General features: G+C 44.3%; 1 protein-coding gene across 1 annotated transcript in view; it reads right to left on the bottom strand.

The window, feature by feature from the left end:
- The window catches only part of Grin2a (glutamate ionotropic receptor NMDA type subunit 2A), a 279,877-nt gene that overhangs the window by 112,553 nt on the left and 139,939 nt on the right, over window positions 1–27,385 (bottom strand). Inside the window, exon 2 of the mRNA XM_048332404.1 lies at window positions 19,689–20,281. Coding sequence (XP_048188361.1) covers window positions 19,689–20,281 — 593 coding nt within the window. The remainder of the gene's footprint in view (window positions 1–19,688; window positions 20,282–27,385) is intronic.

Here is a 27,385-nt window from a genome sequence, read left to right as displayed (position 1 = left end):
GATGTCACAGCCATGGCTGTTCAGTGAAAGTGTATGGGAGGATCCCAAGACAGGGCACTTAATGCACACAAACAGTCTCCACACAGGACTTGGAAGGAATCAATCTAAACTTGTCAGCACTGCCTCCCTTCCCACTTAGTCCTGCCACACATTAAGGAAGGCCTTCCCAGGCTTCCTGACAGACAGCTGCCCATCATTGAAGAGGCTTCCCTGTCCACATGCGGTCCTCCTTCCTAGGTGGGCTCCTGCTACTGACTGCTCATAGCATTCAGCAAGGGCTTCTTTCCACAGAGCCAGAATGATATCCTTAGAATGTCAACCCACTGGCTTTTCTCCACTACAGGAAAAAGTGAATTCTATTTCCAAAGAGCAGTCCTTTAGTATTTTGAAGACACTTCTTTTGCCATCCCTCAGGACTCTCTTCTGTGAGATTCTTCAACCATTTCACATTAGATGTGTATGCTCTATGGCATCTAAAAAAAAAAGATATATATATGTATATATATACATATATATATGTATATATATATATATATATATATATATATATATATATCCTTGTAGATTCTTCTCTCTTTTCTCCAGAGAGGAACTGGACCTTTCAGAATAATCATATATGCCAAGGAAATTTAGGGGATGAGTTGTAAAGCAATCATGTATCTCAAGTCAAAGAATTCATTGAAGGCTGGACACAGTCACTCATACCTGTAATCTGGTGACAGGAGAAACAGAGATTAGGAAGATTTTGGCTCAAGGCCAGCTTGGGAAAAAAGTTTGGAGGACCTCATCTCAATTTATAAGCTAGACAGGGTGATACATGTCTATGGGTTGACACTATTCGGGAAGACCATAGGTAGAAGGGTCATAGTCTTGAGGCCAGGCCTGGACAAAAATATGAGACCATACTTGAAAAATAAAAGCAAAAAAAGGGTCTGAAGACTTGGCTCAAGTAATAGAGCACCTGCTTAGCAAGAATAAGGAAGCCAAGAGCTCAATTCCCATTATCACTAAAAATGAAACAAAAGAATCAAATAGAAGTCATCAAAGTAAGTTACTTTATGCTTCGCCTAATGTTGGAACAATGAATAATAATCCTAACGACTCCTCACTGGCTAGGGTTTTTTAATGGTTACTCATTTTACATTTCAACAACATTTAAGCACCTAAGCTTTTCCACTGTGAAAGTGCTTTCCATGTTTTCAGGCTTCGTGTGGTGGAAAGGAGCTACCATGCCACTTCATTCGCACTTCACTCACCAAAGCATTCTTTGTAAGAGCAATGTGATGTAAGGTCCCACTTTCCAGCTTTTGCCTTTACCTAGGAGGTCACGTTTTAGATTCTCCATCTCCATCTTCAAAGGCTCTCAGCCTCTGAAAATGTAGAAGGCAGTTAATGCTGGTGGGCATGGAGTAGGAGTGGTGAGAATTCTTTCCCTAGACTTTTCTTTTGGAGGGATATTGTATTTCATATACAAGGGTTTCCCCCACACACACCTTGCTCTTGTTCTCACTCTCTCGCTCCCCTCTCTCTTGCATGCTGCTGATCCTTAAGGGAGAAAAGAGAAAGCAAAAGCATTGTTCACAGAAATCCATTATGTGAAGCCACTGGAATGGAGTGTGAGGAAGACAATTTGGAACAGTGGCTCCTGAGAATCTGTCATCTAGAGAGACCGAGACATGATCAAAAAGCTGATGTACTTTGGGTTGTAGCATAAAACTGGAGACTATTCTTGTTCTAGTTGTGGCTGAAGGAAGAATCAAAAATGGCCAGTCATGATTTAAAAAATAGACAATCATACCATTTCTTTCCTGGACAAAACCACCTAACGAGACAGTAAAACTTTGCAGAATTGCCAATTTCCAACCTACCGGCAGCCGGCCCCAGCAGATGCACCGATAAGGAAGGCAGACCTCCACCAGCCCGGCGGGAGCACCATTTGGCAAATGGACTGCCTGCCACCATACTGGTTTCTATTTCAGACAACAAAATTGTCCAACACTGTCTAATAGAGTTAACTCAACCAGCTGTGTGGCTGACAGATCTGCACCTGTTTCCAGAGCCGATCTGGCTTTGGAACAGCACAGTCTATTCTGGTTCTTCTCACCATGTTAAACCAGAGTGAGAAAAATGCCCCAACGCACAAAGACTGGAAGCAGTTCCCAGGAATGTGTGTATGATCCGCTGCCGCCCAGGCCTACTGAAGACGGGGAAATGTTCCCCAAAGTGAGCGAGCTCAGAGCCTAAGGGGCTGCTCTCAGATCCTATGCTGAAGGAGGAGACACCAGCGAATTGGAACTTGCTGTCAACACCATATTAGCTCTGTCACCTGGACGTGTCGCTAGTTGTCAGATGAGCCACCAGAGATGGGGAGCTGAACCCGAAGCTGAAGCCCCATGCAGCACAGGCAGCTCAGCCGCAGAACAGCCAACAGTGACATTTCCCACATGCAGGGAGGTGCATATGTTTCCCTTTATTTGCATCCTATTGACTATGCAAGATTCATAATAAGGCAAGTGGAAGGAGCTGGATCTGACAGTAATGTACAGGTCAGGGGAAAAAGCAGAGATCAACTGGTAAAGGGATACAACAGCACTGGGAGGAGGTGCTGGCGGTGGAGTTCAGTGGTAGAATGCTATCCTAGCAGGCATACACCAGGTCTTGGACAAAGGAGGGAGGGATGAAGGGAGGAAAGGAAGGAAGGAAGGAAGGAAGGAAGGGGGAGAGAGACAGAGAGAGAAAGGCAGGGAGGGAGGGAAGGAAAGTGGAAGAGATGGAGGGAAAGAAGGGATGGAAAGAGAGGAAGAAAAGAAAGAAGAGGGAAGGAAGGAAGGAAGGAAGGAAGAAGAAAGAAAGAAAGAAAGAAAGAAAGAAAGAAAGAAAGAAAGAAAGAAAGGAAGAAAGAGAGAAAGAGAGAGAGACAAATTTAAGCCAGGTGCCAGTGGCCCACACTTGTAATCCTATCTGCTCAGGAGGATGAGGTATGAGGATCTGGGTTTGAAGCCAGCCCAAGAAGGAAAGTCTGTGAGACTTTAATCTCCAATAAATCAGAAAAAGCCGAAGGGGTGCCATAATTCAAGTGGTAGAGCACTCGCCTTAAGCAAAAGAAGCTCAGGGGTAGCGCCCAGGCCCTGAGCTCTCAAGCCTTAGGACACCCCTACCCTCCCCCTACACTACAAGCCTGGGAGGGCTTGGACTGAGTCCCGTATCTCAGCAACAGCAAGCAAGCCTCTTCCTTAGGGAGAGAGTGAGGCGCACCTTTGCCCATGGCATGCTCTCTCTTAAACTTCACGCACTCAATACGCCCGCTTCAGGTACTCTTGTTTGTGCACAATAGACTTGAAATTGAGTCTCTCGTAATAATTTTTTTTTTCTGTTTCTTCATATACATCTAACTCTTGCCCACCTCGGGGACTTTGCACACTCAAATCCCTTTGCTTGGAATGATTTTTCTCTAGCTCTTTCTATGTCTGGCTGCATATCTTTCATCTGAAATGTCACCGGCACAAAGTGGTCTTATTCCCCTGCAGAGAGAAGCACCTCCCCTTTCCTAGATATCTTCCCAGCTAGTGCTCCACACCTTTCCTTCAGGGCCGACTGCATGAAGTGTCCTTGTTATTCGATCCATTACTCATTTCTGCCTCAACTCCCAGTTACACTGTGTCTCCGTGGAGACAGAGGAGCTGTTCCTTCTCTTCCACTCGTGTTTTCCGCCGTAGGGTGTGGAGCCCCATGCTCCTCGGATGAGTGCGTGGCTGCATCTGCAACTGCTCTCCACTGACCCTGTGGCTGCCTCGCCTGCCTCTGTGGGAACCTTCTCATATATAAAAGGAGAGGCACCAGACATGGACCGTGTTATTATGCTAGCGCATCAGTTCTGGAAGCAAGATCCTTCAAACTTTTCATATTTAAAAAAAACTAACGATGACTTTACAACAGCTGGAATCATGGTATGGCAATTTAACACACTTAACACAAGTCCTTCTCATGGACAAAACAAAACATTCATTGAAAGGCCAATTAAGGGCTGGGAATATGGCCTAGTGGCAAGAGTGCTTGCCTCTTATACATGAAGCCCTAGGTTTGATTCCCCAGCACCACATATATAGAAAATGGCCAGAAGTGGTGCTGTGGCTTAAGTGGCCGAGAGCAAAAAGAAGCCAGGGACAGTGCTCAGGCCCTGAGTTCAAGGCCCAGGACTGGCAAAAAAGAAAGGCTAATTACGTGGCTATGTATTGGTGTTCGTTTGCAGGTAAGGACACAAGTCAATTCCCGTGCATTCTGCTGCACAATATTGGTGCTCTCTCCCTCTCAATTTCTGCCTTCCAGATTGTCCCTACCCTACTCTCTTAACTAATGAGACTGACTTTCTAAAAAAAAAAATTTTTTTTAAAAACCTAGCTTTCCTTCAGAGGCCCTAGGGATGTAGAATAATGAAATATACTTAATTAAGCTTTGCAGAGCAATTCTGCTATCTAGGCAGCATTTTTTTTTGCCCCACTTTCTTTGGTTATTCTGAGGATTACACTATTACATAAGAATTAACATTCATAGATCACTTGCTATGTCCCGGGCAGTGAGCTAAATGTTTTATGTGCGTTATTTAATTCTCACAAACTCCCCCACTATGAGTGGGGACAACATTATTTCCATTTTACTGATGACAAAAATAAGGTCCACATAGATCCAGTTACTTGTTTAAGATCCCACAGCTAAAAATGGCAAATAAAGTTGGAATTTGATTCTAAAGCCTGTGGAGATATAGGCTTGAATCTTCCAAAAGCACAAATACATACTGAGCATGAACTATGTCTGACAAGGAGACAGCTGTCAGGAATTAAATGTAAAAGAAGTATCTTGTATAAAATAATCTTTTTTAAATTCATGTCTATTCTACCCTTTGTTGCTCAACATCAGCTTTGTTCAACGCCATCATGTAACTTGGAAGGTATAATGCCCCGCCAGGTGCTGCTGGCTCATGCCTCTCATCCTAACAATGTGGGAGGCTGAGATCAAAAAGACTGAAGTTCAAGGTTAACCCAGGCAGAAAGGTCCATGAGACCTCATCTCAACAGAAAGCCCCTGGGTTCAATAGCATGCTCCTGTCATCCCAGCAGTGGTAGATCGTGGTCCAGGCATATGCCAAGCAAGATCCTATCTTAAAACCAGCCAGCACATACAAAGGATGGGGGTATAGATCAAAAGTAGATTGCCTAGCAAGCCCAAAGCCCTGAGTGCCAACCCCCATACCACCAAAAGAAGGCATAAAACCCCAACTAATTGCCATAATGCCACTGATTAGAGGCCTGCCATCCGTATAGGTCAGAGTTCTTTGAATTGCAAGAGCAGAAACCAACTTAAATCAGCCTAAACAATACATGTTTAAGGAAGAATAACATCTGAAGAGGGTTGCCTTAGGGTGGCATTCAGGAGCATTTTGATCCTGGCTCTGGCTAGCTTTCCATACTATTCATTCTGCTTCATGTGTGAGTCCTCATCCTCAAGCTGGCTACTCCTCAGTTAGAAAAATGGCAGCCAAAATTCTAAGCTATGCATTTGCTCATATTTGTCATATGTCAAATAGTTCTGAACCTAACCAATCAAAGAAGTGAGAAGGATGGAATTACTCTTTCTGATTGGCTGTGACCAGACAAGCCTTCCCACCCAGGCCTCTCGAGGAGGAGGAGTGGTATGAATGGAGGAAGTAAGCATGTAGTGTGCCACCCTTTGAAAAGTTCATTTCTGGGCTGGGAATATGGCCTAGTGGCAAGAGTGCTTGCCTCGCATACATGAAGCCCTGAGTTCGATTCCCCAGCACCACATATATAGAGAACAGCCAGAAGTGGCGCTGTGGCTCAAGTGGCAGAGTGCTAGCCTTGAGCAAAAGGAAGCCAGGAACAGTGCTCAAGCTCTGAGTCCAAGCCCAGGACTGGCAAAAGAAAGAAAGAAAGAAAGAAAGAAAGAAAGAAAGAAAAGTTCATTTCTCATAGGAGAGGAAATATCACAGGGGAAAGATGAAGCAAATGAGCTTCTAGATATGACCTATGTGAACCCTGGAGTTCACTCTCCCCTACTGAGACTCTCCAGCTGTCTCCTGTAACTTCCAAACCCTCACCATGCCCCCAAAATGCTACAGAACTCAGCCTCCCTCTCCAGATGCATGCCCCATTCACCTTTTCCATTTCTTCCAGTTGGCAGTCACATGGTTCTTCCAACCCTCAAAACAATTTCCCAGTTCTGGGCCTTTGTACCTGATGCTCCACCACCAAGCAGCCTCTTCCCCCAGATTGCCACGTGACTTCTCACTCCTCTCACACCATCTAAAGCAGCACTCCTTGATTCTCCATGCCCTGATCTCCCTTCCTTCCCCTCCCATCATACAGCCATCAGTGTTTACTAGAATGGAAGTTGTAAGCAGGGACCTCTGTCTGCGTATCAACCATGTGAGATCTTGCCCAGGCTAAGTGTGCAGGGAGTGAGCACTGAATGCATGAAAAGATATGTGAATGAAGGTAGATGCATAGATGCATGCATGGATGCATGGTAAATGAATGGATAAGTTCAGGACATCAATAGAGGAATATACTCGACAGATGTCATGGGATAGTTCTTACTTTGTTTTACTTTCCCCTAGTCACTGAAGGCAAACTCCCAATACTGTATTCAGAGTTTTGAATCTATGTCAGAAATGCTCTGTGTTTTGAAAGCAGAAGATTTATTACACTCGAGATGAAATACAAACTCAAGTAAGTGATTTGGAAACTTGAGGACTTCTCCAGCCACCATCTCCTATACTAAATGAAAATGATTTCCCAGTACTCTGGATGTCCCGCATATACTGTATGTAAACAGAGCACTTTAAAAATCAAGGCCGACAACCCCATTACATACTGGCTTGCACCCAGCATCAAAATGAAATCTTGGCTTTCCCTTTCCTTTCCTTTTATTGCCTTCTATCTGCCTAGTCAGACTTACTGAGACTCCTTTACTGATGTGTTTGCTCAGTTCTCTGTCGAGTTAATATTTATTGGCCCTCTCTGGAATTCACAAAGTCTCAAGAGACTCATTCTAAAACAAATTGAAAGGGAGTTGATCACTCTGCAATTGAGTTTTTGACTGGTCTCATAAAAATTCTTAGGAGAAACCATCTCCTCACTTCTCTTCCTCTGATGGTTTTATTCTTGGTAATGGCAAGTATAAGATTCTCATGATAATGACAGTAATCATCATCAGTATTGATGGTGGGAATATTGGCATTCTCCCTACCATCCTGTCTCCTCTACTAGGTAGATCTTATTTACCGGAACTCTTGAAGTCCTGCATAGACTATATTTAGAAAGGTTTGTAGTTTATAAAATTAATCCCATTTCACCTTGTTCTTGTGATAAGCAGAAGCAAGCAGCTCCTTGCACAGTGAAGGGCTTTATGTGGGCTTTGCAGCACGGGCAGACCTAGGGCCTCGTGAGATAACTCTGAACCTTCCTCCCTCTCTGGGAAAGCAGAGACTCAGATGGGCCCATGCTCATTTCTGAAAGATCATCTCCATCCTGCTATGAAATAACCCTGGGAGCCATTTTTTTTCTCTTGGAGCGTTTTTTTTTCTGATATAAAAACAAGAACATGAATACGACCTATTACATATTTGAGTTGTGAAAAGAAAAGAAGATGGTGCCTATGAAAATCCTTAATGTAGCACCCACATAAAAACAACAGATTGTCTAGTAATTACCATTATTTTCTCATTCAATTCAAATTTATGAACTGTCTATATTGTATAATGTACTGGTGGACAAAGAAATCTCAGGGTTTATCACCATCATCATCACTATAATTATTGTCACCAGAAGCATCATCACCTCATCACAACCATTATCATAGTATAATTATAGTATTAATACCATTAATAATCAATAATGAATAATATTAAATAATATAACATGAATTATGAATGCATTGAATAATAATTGTACATAAATAATTGATCATCAATATTAATAATATAGTGAATAATATATTATTATTATTATTAACCAAAAAGAAGCTAGAAGGAAAGAGGTCTGCTGTGAAAAAAATTTAGCTGTAGGAGAAAGAAAAAGTGGATTATTTCTTGTCATTTCTTTGTCATTAACTAGATAGTTCAAGTAAAATAACCATGTCTCTTTAGGACCTCCATTCCTTCATCCATCACTACAGTATAGAGATGCGCTTTATGATTCAGATTCTTTTCAACAAGTTGAAAATAATTTGTTGCAACTAATAACATATTAACTTGAGCCAAATGTTATGAATTATCTGTTTTTTAAAAAAACAAATTAGAACAGAGACACTGTTTTTTGTCATTTGGACTCTGTGTTTTTCTTCAATGAAGAAAACATGTTTAGAGTTACCATGTACAACCTGAAGACTGATAATTTCCCACAAGTGTCCAACCCTCCTCGTGTGCAAGGAAGAGAAATGAAGTGACCTCCAGCATCGCAGCTTACTCCTACATCGTGCAATTCAATTCTGGATGCTGAGACACAGTAAAGTTAATCCTCACAAAGATTATTTACAGCCACCCACAGGAACAAGTTCCCCAAGTCTCAGTGTGCATACTATTCTCACCATCACAGAAAACCTCAAAGGAGGGCAAAGATATGGCTGGCCCGAGAGATACACCCACACCCAGCTGGACCCAATTTCCTATTATTTCTGTCAGGAAACACAATCTCTGTGCCCTCACACCTACAAATCTCTGTTTGGACATTGGTTCCTGATGCCCCATGATTGCTACACCAGAGCTGTACCCCATATCTGGGCAAGGCATATTTTCTCAGAGAGGCTTTGGTTTCTGCCCAAGGAGATGTTTTACAAAGGTTCTTTTTTACTTCCTATTTGGCCCATACATTATTTAGAAGAGTATTAGTATACAAATACTTGGGGAACTTCTAGATATTTTTTGGGTACTGAATTCTAATTGATGCCAGTATCATCATTGAAATACTATGTGTTAAGAATCCTATTCAAGATATTCAGACTTTGGCTGAGGGTGGAATAAAAAAGATATTCAGACTTATTTTATGGCCTAGGATATGATTTATCCTTATAAGTGTTCCCTGTGTGTCGGAAGAAAATGTATGTTCTGTCAGGTCAAGCGTACATGCGAGCAACTTCCTTGTGGTGAGGATCATTTCTATCCTTATTAATTTTCTATCTACTTGTTCTGTTAATTATCGAGATGCAGGTATCAAAGCTCTGACTGCAATTGTGCATTTTAATTTTTTTAGGAAGTTCAGACCATTCCTCACTCCAGGAGCGCTTCTGACCTGGCTTAAATCTTCACATATTTGCTTTCTTGGGAATTGGGTCAGAAGTCCAAAATCAATGTGGCAATTTCCAAATAATTATCACTGGCCTAATGAGCAGACCACCTAAGTTGTCCATGAGCAAAGAAGGTGTCCCAGATACTGTTGATGGAAAATGTGAGGCAATGAGGAAGCCATTAGAACAAAGATCACATTCCCCCAGAGGATTAGTAGATCCTAAGAAAAAGTATCAGAACCTTGATCATGTTGAAGCTGAAGTCCTTACTACCTTTGGACTTTGAACTAAAGTGAGTGGTTGTTTTTGTTTTTTAATGCCAGTCCTGGGGCTTGAACTCAGGGACTGGGCACTGTCCCTGAGCTTCTTTTGCTCAAGGCTAGCACTCTGTCACTTTAGCCACAGCTCCACTTCCGTTTTTTTTTTCTGTTTATGTGATGCTGAGGAACTGGAACCCAGGGCTTCATGCATGCTAGGCAGGCGCTAAGCCACATTCCCAGGCCTGAACTAAGGTATAACCTGAAGGAAAAACATCCTCGCTCACAGCTAAGGGTTAATGAATTCCGACTCATTGTCCTATTCAAAGTAGCCATAGATGGCAGGTCTTACCATTAGACTACATTCACATTTCTGTTCCACCATATTTAAAGTACATCTACTTACACACTGTAACTTAGTAAGTGAAGTTTCTTCATCTCCACATACATGTAATTCTGCATTAATTAAATTTTCAGAAGTTCCTTTTATTAACAGTGATGGAAATGGAAAGGAAATGAGCACAAGTCTCGGAGAGTTATTCTCTCATCATGAGAAATTGAGCAATGTGTGTTTATATCCTTGTGCCTAGCCAGGACTTGACCAAATAAAGCTAATCCTCTGGGAAACTGGCTCTGGCAATTTGGACAACAATACATCAGACATGGGCAGATCTGCCAGTTCATTCACCAAACTTTGGGGCCCTGTGTAGCAAATGTGGCTAGCCTCCCGTGCCCACGCAAAACACAGCTAGCATCACCAAGCTGGACCGACTCCTTCATCCCTGGGACACAGGCCAGGCTCTGAGTCACCAGGAGCCTGGATGGGGGCTCAGCCACACCTGCAAGCAGGTAGCATGCGCACAAGAGAGGGAGCAAGCAGAGAAGCAAGAAGCAAGGAGAGGGAGCAGGTGCAGAGGCTCCACACATTTCTCCAGTGATGAGCGAAAGGCTGAGTTGGCTGGAGGACTCATCCTGCATGTGAGAAGGTGCACAGACAGGTACTGGACCAGGAAGCCAAGCCGAGGGCAACTCGCAGGGGTGCCCACCCCGATCATCTGTCCCTTCATCCCCTCCCACACACTCCTCTCTTTCATAGAAAGGATGTTCAACTTTTATCATTTTGTGGGACGTCGATGTTTGCCAAATCATGTCCAGAAGGAAACAAAGGCCTGAACTATCCACCTCCTCGACTCTACAGTTCTAAAGCGTGGTTTCTCCATCTGTGCTGTGGCTCAAGCCCAACGTGAGTTTTGGCTTCCTAGGATGCAACAGAAGATCCACTGCAGGTAACTCCACTCCAGAAAAAGGGTTCCCTCTCCATGTGTTGGTTAACAACATTGGTGTGATTATGTAACTCCATTAGGTTGCACAAAATCCAGATAGAGGACCAATGGCCATAGCCTTTGCCTCTTTGAAAGGGTTGTGCTACCTATTTAGAATGCCTAGCACGAAGCAGATACTATCCGCACACCCACCAGCCTCTACCACATCCACACTGATATTGGAGGGTCTCCGACTCACAGCCCTGCTCTTTCGCTCCAGTATTATTACTGTGGGGGATTATTTACTAACTGATGTTGAAATTCCTTGTGTTTTGAACCCAGGTTCCCCTCAGATTCTTCTTTCTCCTCTAGGCAATCTCACCATCAAAATCCTCAAACACCGTGCGTCGTGTTTTTGGTGTGAGATTTTCACTTGGCTATCTCAATACACCGTAAGATGTAACATGACTGATGTTGGGTGCAGGCCCTAAACTCCCTGCACCCCAAAAGTTTCTTCCCTAGTTCCTTCTGTTTAGTAAACGGTACCACCATCCACTTGTCTGTACCATAAAAATAACACACTGATTTCTCTATCTTTTTATCCTAACCCGCATTTATTCATTGAGCCTTACTTATTCTTTTGGCATCCGAAATATGCATTGAGCCCTGCAGTTCTCTCTGAACTCTCAGCCACTCCTCTCCTGCAAGCCACCATCTTTCTCTTTTCACGTTAGAGCATGGTCTCCTAGCTTGTCTGTGCTTCCATACCAAGCCCTTCGACCCCCAGGGTGCCCTCGGCTCTCATTTGCTTCATCTTGTCACAGAAATGAGGCGCAGCAAATAGTTGGTATGCATTACCAAATTACCAGGTTTCAAAAGGAAAACTTCTCCACTGCGATACCCCCTGGAGGAAACAGACCAATATGGCTGTTGTGCCAGGCATGCTGGTTCCAGAATCCAAAGACTTACATCTGGCTTCAAGCAAATTTGAACAATATTTGTGTTTCATGTATGACCCCCAAAACAACCCAAAGCACCTTTCCCTCAAGGTAAAAGTCACAGCCAACTTCTGGTCCTTTCAACTTGCCAGCCCCGACTTTCTACCATTTGTCGAGCTATTCACTGGCTGCCAATTGGAATTGATTGACTTGCATTGCAGGGTTGGCATACGGTGATCTTGACTTCTAGCCAAAAAAAGGGGGAAGGCTGTGTTCCAGGAAAGATGGTACAAACAGAGATGATGCTGGAGAGCGGCTGTTGACAAGCTCTCAGGCTGGGTACCCTGGGGGAATCAACCCACCTCTTTGGAGCCCATCAGAACACAAGAAGATGCTGGATGGAGCTGTGTATCTGGTCCAGGGAAGGAAGAGCGTGAACACCTGTTCCATGCCAAGGGTACTCCTGATGCTCACCTAAGTGTTTTATATGCATTTAGTTGTCGCCAGAATGTACCACTGGAATTTGCTGTATTACAATCACGAATAACGGCAGCTCAATAAAATTCAGCCACTTGTCCAAGATAACCAAGATCATAAGATGTGAACACAGCCTCATTTAAATCTACATTCCACAAAGTCATGATGGAAGGTGTTTCGTTCTCTTCTTTGGTACCTGCTCCTGGATCCTCGCGCTATGAATCTCTTGCTGATTTACTTTGGGGCTCAGCCTTTCTCCCAACCAATCTCTTGATTCCGAGTCTCCATCAGACTTTACCCCATACCAGCCCCTACAGTGACATGCCCCCTGGACTGCCAGGGATAGCTAGCAGGAATATTTGTTGAACGCATGATGAGCCCGAAGATAAAAAGGTTTGCAGAAAGTTATCACCTACATCCAGGGAGGCTTGGCTGCGGTCAAGCTCACAGAATTAGAGCAGGTTCTTTTTTATTGGCATTAAAGAAACTAACAGTGATCATTCTGATTATCAAATAACAATATGCCAGCCAGATTTAGAATAGTCTCTCAGTGGGTCATTAAAACCAGAAACTTTTCCTGTGGTTATTTCAGAAACAAATATCTTTTTTTTTTTTTTTTTTTTTTTTTTTTTTTTTAGGTAACACTGTAACTTGGATGTGAATTAAACTCTTGCTCATTTATAGATCTTCCATCCTTTTCTTTTCCTGTTAGGGTAATTTATAGCTTTGTCGCTTCCTCAAGCAGAAAGCCCATGGGCTGGGGATATGGCCTAGTGGCAAGAGTGCTTGCCTCATATACATGAAGCCCTGGGTTCAATTCCCCAGCACCACATATACAGAAAACGGCCAGAAGTGGCGCTGTGGCTCAAGTGGCAGAGTGCTAGCCTTGAGCAAAAAAGAAGCCAGGGACAGTGCTCAGGCCCTGAGTTCAAGCCCCAGGACTGGCAAAAGAAAAAAAAAATGTTCAAGCAGAAAGCCCAACTTCATAAATCAAGGAGTTAATGTAAAAACACGTTAAGTGGTCAAGCCAGGTAACATCAGTTATGGAGAAATCACTTCCCATCAGGACTCACGTGGGATGCTCCCGGGCGTATGCAGAGCATCTGTAGCCCTCGTTCAAGCTTGAGATACACTTGAGCACTTTTATTTGACTTCCAACACAGTCAATTCTCCAAGCCCTACTCCTGGAAGTAAAATGGTAACCACAGGACATCAGCTGTAGTTCAGCTGTTAAAAAATAATAACAAACACGCTTCCTTTTCTCTCTCCCTTTCCTCGAGCACAGTCTGTGGTATAACTAGTATGAATTAAACTGATGAGGATAATGATAGCAATTAATGACTCGACAGCTAGTTGTGCCATGCCTGCTATATACTGGGAACTATGATAAGTATTTCACATATAAGCTTTCACTTAATTTAATTCACTAAAATTATTTTTTTTCTTTCTCTCCTTTCTTCAATATGCAGATACACAAGTTTAAAAAAACAGCATGGTTCAGGGTGGTTAGTAATTACACTTGGTACATATATGGGAAGTTTGCAGACAAACCTGTCATGCCACACAACTAAGAACTTTCTCTTCTGTACCATACCGTCCCTTCCTACCCGTCACGCTCCTCCCAAAATAATCCTTTGGCAAGAAGGTTGAGGTCTGAAAAACATCTGTAAAAGCTGTTTCCTCCAAGGTGGAAGTGGGAATGCAAATGCTTGGATATGCACGCACACAGACGTGTATGTACGCCCTCATACACATGCAGGCATACATAGGGACCCGTGGGCACACAACACACAGCCCACATTGAATGCTCTGCCTCTGGGAAAACCATGGTGGTAAATGTGAACTTCACATTATATATGAACCAACACAGGTATTACTGCATCAAGGGGAAGAATTTTTAAAAAAACAAACGATTGAGGAGAAACATGGTAAGTCTCCATGGAGCGCTGAGCCATCCAGATCCAACTCCTTCCCTCAAGGTGTGACCCTAGCCGCATTTATTCACATGTAATGAGGCAGCGCCTCAGCCCTGCTCAACTGGGCTCTGCCCTGGGATAGCCCACTGTCGCTACCTCAAGACAAGACAAGGGACAAGCGGCAACCGGCCTGGCCCAGCACCCATCAGGCGGCCTTCCTGTGCCTCTTGCCTGTGGAGACCTAGTATTTCCATGGATCATGAAGGCCCTGGATGTTCTGCAGCATGACCGAAAGATGATGTCATGACCTATGACTCCCTTGCTTTCTCACAATTATATACCTGCAAGATTCAAAGAGTCATCAAGACAGGTTGAGTATTTCTTACCCAAAGTGTTTGAGATGAGAAATAGTCAAGATTTGAGGTTTGTTTTAAATGATTATTGTGTTTTTACCTTGGGAATATTTGCACAGATTTGATAAGGAATTTCAAGAATGGGACCCAGGTACAAACACCAAGGTCACTTGCCCCCCCCACCCCAGACACCCCTTACACCCACCGCCTGAGGGTGATTTCACAGAGTCTTTTTGGTGTACCTGTGTCTTGATTGAGACCGGGCACCCCAGGTCACCCCAGGTCAGGAGTGCAGGTTCCACCTGTAGCACCATGCCAACATTCACAGGGTTTGGGGCCTTGCAGCATTTTTGGATTTTGGATTTTCAGACATAGGGTTCCCAACTTACCATCGGAACACTCCTACGCTGCCTCTCGAAGTGCCAGGCACTGGCCTGGGAACCACATGCTGTACTTATCCCCACTCCACACCTGAGAGACTTAACTTGGGCAGCTGAGAGACTGGCCCCAAGTGTAGCTCTGGACATATGCAAATGAGAGACTTGGACCCAGGCAGCCTAGCCCCAGCGGGCCATGCACTGTGAGGCTGTGTCCCCGCCCAGCCAGCTACCCGCGCATGGATGGGGCCGACCCTCAGTACGAAACTGACAGACAGATGAGGATCCACACCAGCCAGACACACCGTCATTTACCTCCACGGTTCTGGGAGTTGCCCGTGATGTGCTCTCGGCTTGGCGAGGGAACAGATGTTTAATAACTTTGCAGTAGCAAAGAAGAGGTTACATAACATGGTTGAGCTATTTTTGAACTCTGGAAAATGCTGACTGCTCTTTTCAAAGTGTCTTCTGGAAAACCAGGAATATTAAACATAAAGAAAATTTCTCCCTTTCCCCTACTTTTCCCCCCTGCCCTGTTAAACCTCCAGAAGCAGAAACAGGTCCAAGGGATGGTCAGGAACCAACCATCCCTCACTAGCAATCCCTGTACCTTACACGGAGCCATGGGTGATAAGTCATTGCTACAATATTCTAACTGCATGGACTTGGTGTCTATGATTACAAGCCGAGTCCTGGGGGGCCATGAGCATGTCTAGTTAGCCCCAAGTTATTCTCAGGCAGCCAAAGCCAGACCCCGGGTCTCCTCAGCAACTCACCAGGAGACTATTGGGTGCGCATTTGTTTGAAGCTATTTGCATCCTCCCTATTACCAAAGTGAAGTAACAAGAGCTACTTGATTACCAGATATTCTGTGAAGTAGAACTTATTGTCTGGCCAAAATGTAATTTCTTTCTAAGTCTGAAATGAGAAACTCCCATCTCAAGAGTCCTGGAGTGCCACTGAACAACGTGCCAATTCAGTATGCAGGTGTCTTTTCTTTGCTTTTAGATGCTCCAGACTGAAAATGCTTTCCTAGCAACAACCTAAATGCCCATCAAAGATGGTGATTAGATTAAGAAAAAAAGAGGAACATTCACAATTGAATGAGAAATGCGATTGAGATGACAGTGGTCTGGTTAAGATAGAAGGGAATTTTAGTAGCTGATGTCAAGATTCCCATACTACCACCAATGTTTTCTTTTAAAACATAGAACTCAATGGACATATCACCATTTATTCTCTGGGGTGAGTATTAGATAAGACATTTTATCAGGTTTCTTATTCCTCTCTTTGTCAGAAATACACTGAAAAAAATGGTTGTAACCTGAATTAGTCTTCAGACAAATCTCTCTCATTGTAATCAACCTGTATGGTCTTTGAGGACATAAAGTTATATGTTAAATCATCTGTGCATCCCAGGGAACAATATAGAGTCTCATGGTAGCCCAAAAGATGAGCTAGCAGTAGAAGGATACAGTTCACTGAATTCTTTCTAATGGTGTTCTGTGGGTTTTCTCCACTCCCTGGCCGAGTTCTACTGTTTCCTGGGTGGGTGTGTGAGGAGCACTTGAGGGGAGGAATATAGTGAGGAGGGCTTGCTCAAGCCACCATGAGCCACCTTCCCACGCCATACCTGGAGTAAGCACCATCAGCCCTCCGTGGATGGAGAGCCGTTTCATTCAGTGCCAAGCCCTCCCTGTCAACTTATTATTGCCGATGCACTGTTTCTCTGGGGCTGAAATGCCATTTACAGAACTGCTGCATTCGAAGGTATAATTCCTGCAAATAGCACAACAGCATTTCCCAGATGCAGGATTCTTTTCTTACAGAACAGAATCCAAGATAGTCCCTGGGAAGGCATCTGAATATCTTGCCAATCACCCCTCTCAAATTCCTTCCCCAGTACATATTGCATTTCGATTGCCCTACAATTGAGTTATATTCTTGTCAAAATTCTATGCTTCTGAATCTTCCAGCTCCAGGGCCCATCTTATTAAGCAAGTACGAGTTCATTAGCCCAGCCCTGTCTTTAGGCTGGCAGCAAGCCTGCCTTTTTAAGAGGTTCCCATGTCACATACTGAATTCTCTGAGCTCCTTCCTGATATTTGGACAATTATTTAGGATTCTCAAACTGGCAGTGTAGAAACAGGAATCTTTAAAGAAGGAGGGGGAAAAAAGATAGGAGATGAGAAAGTGCCAAAGGACTATGATTTCTTAATTCAAGAGTTCATGTATCTGTTAATTGCAAAGAAGCATAATCTATTCCTTAACCCACACCTACCACACCTACCACACCTACACACACACACACACACACACACACACACACACACACACACCTACAGTTCAGAGGCAGCCTCTGAACTGTAGCAGATTCAAAGTCCTAGAACCTTCCCAAGACGTTTTAGAATGGCACAGTGTTCTGCAGGCAACCAATCAATGGTCGGTTAGCTAATTTCTGGTGACCAAAAACTTCACTAATCACTTGAAGGTCATCAGTTAATCAGCAGATGGTGGGCACTGGGCTAAGAAGCACATTTTGTGCAGTTCCTCAGCTGCCATCCATGACAATCTCTACGATGTTGGGTCTCAAAGCACGTTTCCTAGGTCAGCAGCATCAGTGTCACCAAAGAACTTGCTGGAATTGAACATTCTTGGGGTCCGCCCAAGATATACTACTGTATTAGAAACTCTGAGTATGTCCCAGAAATCTGTCTTAGTAAGACCTCCCAGAGACTATGGTACCTGATAAGTCTGTGAATGAACACCTAGAACTTAGAAGCCGTTAACAACACTTCTCCATTAATACCTCGGCATGGAACAGCAAAGTGATTTTCTGAGTCCTAGAGAAAATGGACAGGACAGAATTTGACTTGGACAAGCCCACCTCCAGAGCCCAGTCCTTAGCCACAGAGCCATGCTGTTTATGATCTAAGAAATGAAGTGTGCATTAAGTCAGCAAACATAGAACAAACCCATGCAAAATGAGGGCCTGGGTAAATATTCCAAATCTTAGCAGCTGAGTCATAATGATGGGCCTCTGGGAACAAGGGCATCTCCCAGAAACACGAAGTTTAATGTCCACATCTACCATGATGGGGGCAGTTAAGTGAATTAGGACACATCCACAGGATGGGATAGAACATGATTATAAGAGTGGTATTGGCCAAGACTTCCTAAAACCTTCAAAAAATTTAGAAGGTAAGAGAAGAGATTCCGATGCAAAGTCAGAGATCAGAACTGTCTACCTGGGCTATTTTCCCAAAGCATGCCAGGTCGCTGAGGGCGTGGAAGGCCTGATAATTTCATAAACTGTTGGTTTTTTGTAGCACAGGGGGACAAGGGATACCTCCGCTTAAGAATGCACATGCCCTTGATCTCCCTGATATATGACTGTTAACAAAGGGAGACGGGGAGACAGTAGAGACCAAGTCTGGGAAACCAAAAACTGCTTGTCAAATAGTATTCCCCACAGGATTGGGGCAGCGACCCAACAGTATGTAACTAAAACCAAACAATTACTCAACATATAAAGGTCAAAAATTGACCTCTCAGGGGAATACAATAGCTCAAAAGCTAGGTATGTACGTTCATATAAGACTACTGTCGACATATGGTCTAATATGGACATTACATTTAAAGCCCTAGGCGATCTTTCTTGGGTGTGGCCACATGGCTACTGTATATGTTCTTGATACATTGTATATTGTATATATGTCTACCTGACCTAGAGAAGAGATAGAAAAACAGGACGTAAGATATCACAAGAAATGTACACACTGCCCTACTATGTAACTGTACCCTTTTTGCACAACACCTTGTCAAAAAATTTGTGTTCAATTAATAAACAAATAAATTTTTTAAAAAAGAATGCACATGCCTTGTAACCATCAAATCCTATTTCTTGGTATCAACACTAGAAAAACTACATTGTACATATGTATAAACAAATAAATCTAATATTTATCACTGCCATTTGGCATCTAATAAACAAAGTCTGAAAAAATAGATTTCTATCATTATTCAAAGTAGGTAAGTATTAAATAAAGTGACATATTTTAAATTTTTACATGTTTGTTACATAGCTAGATGATGGATAGATAGATGGGCAGGTAGTAGATGGGTAGACAGATGATGGAAAGATGGATGGATAGAAAAATAAATTATTGATGGATAGATAAATAGATGAATAGAGAGGTAGATGATGAATGGGTAGATGGATGGAAGGATAGATAGATGATACAGGAATGGATTGATGGATGAATAGACAAATGTTTGATGGACAAATGAATAGATAGGTAGATGATGGATAGATAATTGAAAGAAGAATAGATCAATAGATGGTTGGGTACATAGACAAATGTTTGATGGGCAGATGAATACATAGATTAATTGATAGATGGATAATGGATAGGTAGATGAATGGATAGACAAATGATAGGAGAATGGATTGCTAGATGGATGGATAGACAAATGGTTGAAGGATAGATGAGTACATAGATGAATAGATAGATGGATGGATGGGTAGATAATTAAATCCCAAGTGAGGGTTTCCAAGATAAACTGTTGAGTGAAAATAAGTAGCACTAAACAATTAAAACATGATGTTATTTCCTTTTAAAAAAATGAGATTAGAAAAGAAGAAAACAGAAATGAGGGCACAATCAAGCAATCAAAATCCTATAAGTACTCCCACAATGTTCTCTATTTACAGTACATGTTTCTACCAATGAGTACATAATCCACCAATAACAACAACACAACTTGAATCCTGCCCCACCCCGAGAGACAAGCAAATAGGCCTTTCTTACTGGTGCAAAGTGTGCAGTGGGGTGTCTGGCTTCTCCGTCTGCCCGTAGCAGCTGGCCTTGGCCTCAGGAATATAGGAGAATTTCTCCAGCATGGAAGAGGCAGCTGTAGTCAGGATGCCAAGCCCATCCCTCACTCGGGACTCCAGACTGTAGTCCCAGTCGTCATAGGAGACGGAAATGAGTCCTGATGGAAACTCTTTGGGGATGAGCTCTGTGTTCCCAGAGACCAGGCTGGGAACAATCCAGAAGAACTCGTACCCAGTGAGGCCAAGGGAGCGAGCCTCACTCAGGATGAGGACAGCTTCGTCTTTGGAACAGTAAAGCAAAATGACAGAAGAGTGGATCTTCTTCAGCTGGACTTGTGTTTTGGCATCCTCGAAGGAGGTGTCCAAGGTGATGACGTTTTGCATATCCCAGCCAACAAAGCTGTTGTCCACTGTGGTCTTGACGAAGCTGATGAAGTCCCTGTAGCCAGGGAAGATGGTGGTCACCAAGGAGAAGACATGCCAGTCATAATCCTGCATGATCTTCAGCATGACGGTAGCCTGCTGCTGGATGGATGCTCCAAATTGGAAGAAGGTAGACACTGGATCCTGCAAACAGTCCAAAGGAAAGGGCATCAGAGAGCATCTATATGCCCCTTCCTGGAAATGAAACCATGCTCTTATATACTCATTGGAAAACGTTCTCCAGTACCTACTATGTGGTAGGCCCAACACTGAAAACGCAGAGATAACAGGGTTTCCTGTGCCCAGGAGCCCATGGGCAAGGCAGGAAAGAAGTATGTGATTATTTCTTAACCCATTATCTATTCTCATTTTCCCCTATAGCTCCCATTCTCTGAGACAATATGGTTCCAAAAGAACCAATCTATCTAGTCTTCAAGGCTCACAACAGGAAAAGGAAGCCAAAAGCCATCAGTAAATAGAGCTGGATTACCAAGGGCATATTCAGAGTCCCTGAAGTCTGGCATGTCTGAAGCCATTTACCCTGGACCCTTGGTTACTGAGTCACTTAGTCCCCATGTTCACAAATGCCAGTGTAAGTAGGGTTTCCATGACTTAAGCTAAAGAATCTCATGTAACAGAGACTGCGCGATACGCGATGCAAATTCCCATCTGTCCAATCAACAAACATTTGTTGAACACCTTACTATGTGCCAACACTGCTTTGAAAAAAACCCATATACATAGGACAGGCACAGATCTGAGGGAAATGAGGAGAGCAACTTCCTTGTACAGGGATGAAGAGAGGCCTGTGGGAATGCTGGGTTGAGGAGGGAACTGGGTGGAATGTCAGTGAGAGAAGCCAGGGAGGCCTTTGTTTCCAGAACTGTAGATAAAGGCTTTCTGGCTCCAGATGAAAAGAGGATGCTGAAGAGTTTGGCAGGAACTCCATCATGCATGGCTTCAGGGCTTTATTAAGAGCAAGACTCTACTCTGAGCACAAGGGGCAGCCACTAAATGCTGGCTACCCTGAAAGCAACACAGGTTCAGAGCCTTCACTCAGCGCCAGCCTCTCCACAGACCTCAGACCACGAGGACTAACTTCCATTTCAGAAACGATGCAACAATATACTTGCACAGTTTAAAAACTACCTTTGGGCTGGGAATATGGCCTAGTGGCAAGAGTGCTTGCCTCCCATACATGAAGCCCTGGGTTTGATTCCTCAGTACCACATATATAAAAAAGGCCAGAAGTGGCGCTGTGGCTCAACTGGCAGAGTCCTAGCCTAGAGCAAAAAGAAACCAGGGACAGTGCTCATGCCCTGAGTTCAAGCCCCAGGACTGGCAAAACAACAACAACAACAAAAAAAAAAAAAAACCACAAACCTACCTTTGCCCCCTCAACTTTGATCAAAGTCCCACAATCATTCCACAAGACCAGCATTATGTCAGCAGACAGAATGAGACTGAAAATCGTCACATAGCATGTAAACATATGAACTTAGGTCCCAAGACCCTGGACTCCAGCTCTACATTCCAGACATTGCCACAGCCTTCGTGGGGTCATTTGGTATCAGTGGCTAGCAAGTGCAATTGCCATGTGGTTGACTGGCTGGCCAGATGCAAAAAAATGCCTGCTCAACAGAAGATACCCAGGATTTGAGCAATGCTGGGGCTTATTTGTTTTGTTTGTTTGAGAAATGGAAAGAACTACCAAAGGGTCTATCTTATTAAATCCATATTTTCATGCTGTGCCCCATATTTATTTAGCATGGGCATTTAGCACATGTTCCAATTCAGTGCTATAACTTAGGAAGATTCAATTGAGAGAGAGAGAGAGAGAGAGAGAGAGAGGTGACTAAGTCCATTCATGTCTTTCAGACAATACTTTGTAGCTGTGTATGTCAATTCTTTCAGCAAATCTACCTTCCCTATGGAACACTGGAAATTTTTATCTGAATAGGCCAAAAGCTATGATTCGTCAAAATCCTGTCTTTTCTGAAATGCATGGGTTTGGAGGATAATTTGAATGCAGCATGGCCTAAAGGCAGACAGATGAAATGGGAATAAATAAATGGCTTCTGGGCTCCTTCCAATATTATATAGTTCTATGAATTTTACCTAATTAAATCAATTAAAATGGGTTACAGATTTAAAGAGTTTTGGATAATTATCTTTTTCCCTATAGTAGCTTTTGGAGAAATCCAATATTCTCGAATTGATTAATCATTTTAAATCACATCTCAACAAGACTGTGAGCTCCTCAGGGGCTTCGATCTTGGTGAACTTGTATCTCCACCCTAGCATCTAGTGGAAGGCCTTGCCACATCAATAAATAGATGGTAAGGGAATGGGAATGCATGCATGAGTCAAGCCTGAAAGGAATGAATGTCTGTGGTTGAAATCAAACATGAAAGGAAGAGAATTTGGTATCTGAGCTTGTATTTTGTATGAGTCTTGAACCTCGGGTACAACACAAAGCAAGACACTTAACATGACCACCCACACCCTCTTAGCCTGAGAAACCACTCCTCCCTCAAAGGCCTGATTCATAAGGATGGCAACACAGACGTGCATATCCCAGCATATACCCACAGAGACTCATTAAATACAAAAAATAAAATAAAGAAAAACAGCAGCACAGCGAGCCCACCAGCAGAAGATGGCACGGAAGTAATGTGCATTACAGTCAGCAGCCTTACAGTGTCAGGTGCCTCTTGGGGCTGGCCAGAAGTGTTCCAAACTGAATTAACAAAGGAACATATAATTTCTCTCAGACCAGTGAGGCCTCTGAGGATAGCAAATGCAACAGCTGCATTACTGTGGTGGGAGGCAGTATCTTAAGACTGTCCTGCCCTGAGCATTGGACCAAATTCTCAGCAGGACACCACCCACAAGGATATATAGCTAGAGCGCAGTCCAAAGGGCTGATGAGAAGACCCAACTGATACACACCGCCCTGGGCTCGGAGGTACTAGTGGAGAGGTGCAGGTCAAACATGCTAGGTGTGGATGAACTCTGGGATCCTCCAATTGCCTTTCTCCATGTTCTGTGAGTTGAACATCACTGGCACAGTTGCAAATGCTCACACATGGCATGGCTGTAAGCAACTGCAATCTTGCCTGGCTCTCCATGTATGGACTATATGGTGAACTTTGTGAAGGAGAAAGATGATCATGGGAACTGCAGTTCTTCAGCCCCAGAGCCAGCTCAACACAGGCCACCTGTGGCGGAGCATCTATCTGCAAAACCCTGGCCTTGTGCTGGCCCAACTCTCTGGACCTATGACACTCCTGTACATGATGGATGGCCCTTGTGACCCAACTGCCTAACCCTCTGTTTTGATTTGGATTCCAAATATCCCCTCTCCTCCCAAATCTCATGTGCTGAGGCTTGGTCCCTGAGGCAGCGATGCTCTGAGGTGGGAACTGGATCAGCAGGACTTGGATTAGTCCATAGATAGATGGCTCCCTAGCTTAATGGGCTATTGAGACACAGCAGAAATCATGAACCTAAATAAACCTTCATATCCTTTAAGCTGATTTCTCTCCAGCTTTTTGTCACAGCCACAGAAAGCAGCCTTTCCCCAGGATGGATGCTAGCATACCTTCTGGGGTCAGGCTGCCTAATTCTAATCTGAAATGTATGACCCTGAGAAAAGACAATTGTTCCAACTTTGAATGCTGTGTCTGTAAAAGCAGGTATGAGTATAATGACAGTGAGCACAGAGAATGGACGATGGTGCTTTCTCTGCATCAGGTGGCTCTCTACAGTCTGGAGGTTTTCTCACCTAGTGTCACCCAAACCACTGTAATCAGCTGGCTCCAGAGTTATGCCCCATTTGCAAATGGAAGAAAGAAACAGACTGGGGAGTGTGGCAACTCTTCTTGGGTCACACAGATGGTAAGTTGGTTTTTTGTTTCAGCATTCCTGAAGGATGCTGTGGCCAGTAATGACACTTCCTCATCAAGCTGTAAGAATGCCATGATCTCCCTGCATCAACCCAGCCACGGTGATGCAGTCCATCCCCAAGAGTGCCTGTGCCCATCCACACAAGGTGCGGTCATTCCCCGTGGAGCAGAACCCCTCGCATCTCACATCAGCAGTCTGGGGCGACCCACATCCCAAGGTGCTCTGGACTTAGAGCACCTCCATAACTCACGCTGCCCGTGAGCTCCTTGCAATACCCCACCCCTCCCTGCACTACTGTTGGCAATGGCTCCAGGAACCCACTGCATCTCACCAGCCATGCACACGGCTTTGTATGCACCAGTTGAGCTCGGTAGTTGAACTACCATGGGCTTTGGTCAGGAGCGGGGGGGGCAATCTACCAGACTCAAGTTTAAGTCCTGGCTCTGTTCCAAATGACACAGAGTAAGCACTTCACCTTCTCAGATCTGGCTTTTTTCACCTACTGGATGGCTGCAATGGCCACCACCCAGGGGGCTGCTGTGAGAACAGGCTGAGCACCATACCATGCCTGACCCAAAAAGTTTAGGCTCTCCTCCCTACATCCTGTCCTGCTGACTGGGTTGACACAGCCAGGGACTCAGTAGGGTCCTGAGCCTGTTTAAGAACCTGGACATCCAGATCCACGGACATGCTAGTTGTACGTCTGTGCACATCAGCCCATGTGTTCTGAGGCAGCCGCCTGTGTGTGGAGCAGAAATGGCCTATCCCTACCATAACCATCGTGAGCTTTGGATAGAAACCACCTCCAAGTGAGCCTCCCATAGCTGCCTCCTCAACATTTCCACGGGCATCAAAATGTCACCTTCCAGAAAGCTCTGTGGACCACAGGCTCCACAGGTCCCTTGGAGGGGTGGACCTGAGGGGGAAATGCACAACCCACTCGAGCCGTGTGGTTTTCTAAGGTGATTTGGGTTCCTGTGAGAGGAAGCAGGGAATTTGTCCACACTCCGGGGCCTGGCAGCAGTTCACTTTTGCACATCCTTCCTGTTTCCTGCCTAGATGGTCTAGGCCAGTCCTCCTGCGATTCCCTCCTCCTGCCACTGCCTGCACTTTGGGGATTTAACAGATCCGTCTCCAACCACCTCTGGCACTCCACTCCCTTAGACTGTGCAGTCAGGGGAAGAACAGATTTTCTACACCCACTTCGGTTCTGAAGCTGGGGCCGTTCCCTCCCCATGCTCGCTGCTCTGCAGAAGACAGAACAAACTGTTTCAAACACAGAGCGAGGGAGGAGGTAGGGAGTGTGAGCTCAGAGGCTGTGTTTCAGACCCATGGTAAGTCAAGTCTCATTGGATCAGGTCTAGAGCATAAAATCCCGTTCTAGAATGTTCTAAGGCCTGCTGAGTCATGTGAGTGACACCTAACTCTAGGAAGTACCAAGGAGGATGACTAAGAGAAGTCTAACAATAACTTTCACTTCATTATTGTGTACCCATTGACAAAGGCTATATCCCCATCCACCACCAACCACCCATCCTCACCATTATCACCTGTCCTCTTCTCCATCATCACCAACCATCACCCTCACCCTCACCCTCATCATCATCTGCCCTCCCTTCATCACTCCAGGCAGCTTCCCACTCACTCCCACCAACACCGCGGCCCTCATAGCCGGCACTCGTTGCATATACCCAGTGTGTATTTCTATGTGTGTACAGAAATTTCATTCTTAAACACCTCTGTCACAGATTTTAAAACTGAGAGAGAGAGAGCAGCTGCCCAGATTCATAAACCTAGTTCATGGCAGAGACAGGATTCAAACCCAAGCCATCTGAGCTCAGCATCTAGAGGCTTCACAACCTCAAGCCACTTCCTCCAGCTATGCAAAGCTGTGTGTGTGTGTGTGTGTGTGCATGTGTGTGCACGCACATGTCTGTGATAACAGCCAGCATGCTATGTCTTGACCGTCGTCCCCCAACAACCTAGCAAAGAAGACCCCCTGGAAATGACAAACCAATGCCAGGGATTCCGCATGCAGAGGATACTTGGTTCAAGTACCAGGTCCCAAAAGTGAATCGGCTCCACTAGACTACTTCATCATTTTTTTTCTGTCCTGCATCACTCTGCTCCTAGGCAAAAAGAACGTCCTCAACCCATATACTCCTGCAGTCAACTTCTACCCCACTAGCAGGCAGCCATTGTTTCCTTGTCACTCCAGGGGTTTCTTTACTTTTCCCTGCTGCGCCAGCTCCATGCTCAGACTCTAGGCAATCTTCTCTCCAACTGAAGAGGGCGTCTTCTGTCTGGTGCTCCCACCCAGTCTCCCTTCCACCCACCACCCTCCACCCTACCAACGGAGCTGTCATTCTAAAGTTCAAACCAGGCCATGGAGCTTGTCTCCCCCGCTTAGATTTTTTTTTTTTTTCAGCAGCTCCCACAACCTTTGGAGAAAAATAGAAACACATACCAGCCCCATGCGAGTCTGCACCCAACCATCCATAGCATGTGACAAGTTGATTACTGAGTGAGTTAATGAAACCCAAAGGCGTGTTGTGCTGGGCAGGAAGACCACAGACAAACAGTGTATTCTTCACATCCACCATTTCCTCAGAGGGAGTGAGCTCCACAACCCAGCAGAGCTCCCTACAAGCCGCAGCCCTTCCCAGGAGCACTCTCTGATCTCCTTACCATCCACCCTTCCTTTTACTCCTTTCAGGAGCAAATCTGCAGGCCCTAGCCTCATGGAAGCCAATCCACCTTCTTCTGCTCTGTTCTCCTCTGCAAATGACAGGTTTAACTCTTCCCCTCCATTTTTTAATTGCCATGTAATTTAAACAAGATGAGGTAATGTTTCCATATATGTTTACGTTGTGAAAAATTACCATAATCAAGCTAGTTAGCATATCTAGCTCCACAAGGTTACCTTCTCTCTGTGTGTGACAAGAATATTTAAAGTTAAGATCTACTCTCTTATCAAATTGCTCTTCCATTTGTTTTTTTTTGTTCTAGGGAGTGGGAATTTGAATTCAGGGTCTAGCATTGTGAGGCAGGCACTCTACCACTTACGCCACACACCCCCATCCCTTTTCTTTAGGTTCTTTTTCTTTTTCAATGTTATTGTAAAAGTGATGTATAGAAAGGTTACTGTTTCATAAGTCAGGAAATGAGTATATTTCCTTTTGAACAGTGTCACCCATTCCCTCATTCTCTCTCAGTTTTTCCTCTTCCATCTCCCCTCCCCATAAGTTGTATAGTTCATTTCCAATATAGTGTTGAGTGGGTGTCACTGCTGCATTCGTTCACCCTTTGTCCCACTGTTTCTGTGCTTCCCCTTCCCCT

This window comes from Perognathus longimembris, chromosome 23, assembly GCF_023159225.1.
Source record: "Perognathus longimembris pacificus isolate PPM17 chromosome 23, ASM2315922v1, whole genome shotgun sequence".
NCBI classification, from domain to species: domain Eukaryota; kingdom Metazoa; phylum Chordata; class Mammalia; order Rodentia; family Heteromyidae; genus Perognathus; species Perognathus longimembris.
The sequence above is the reverse complement of the archived record's forward strand: the minus strand, read 5'-3'. Positions and strand labels throughout refer to the sequence as shown.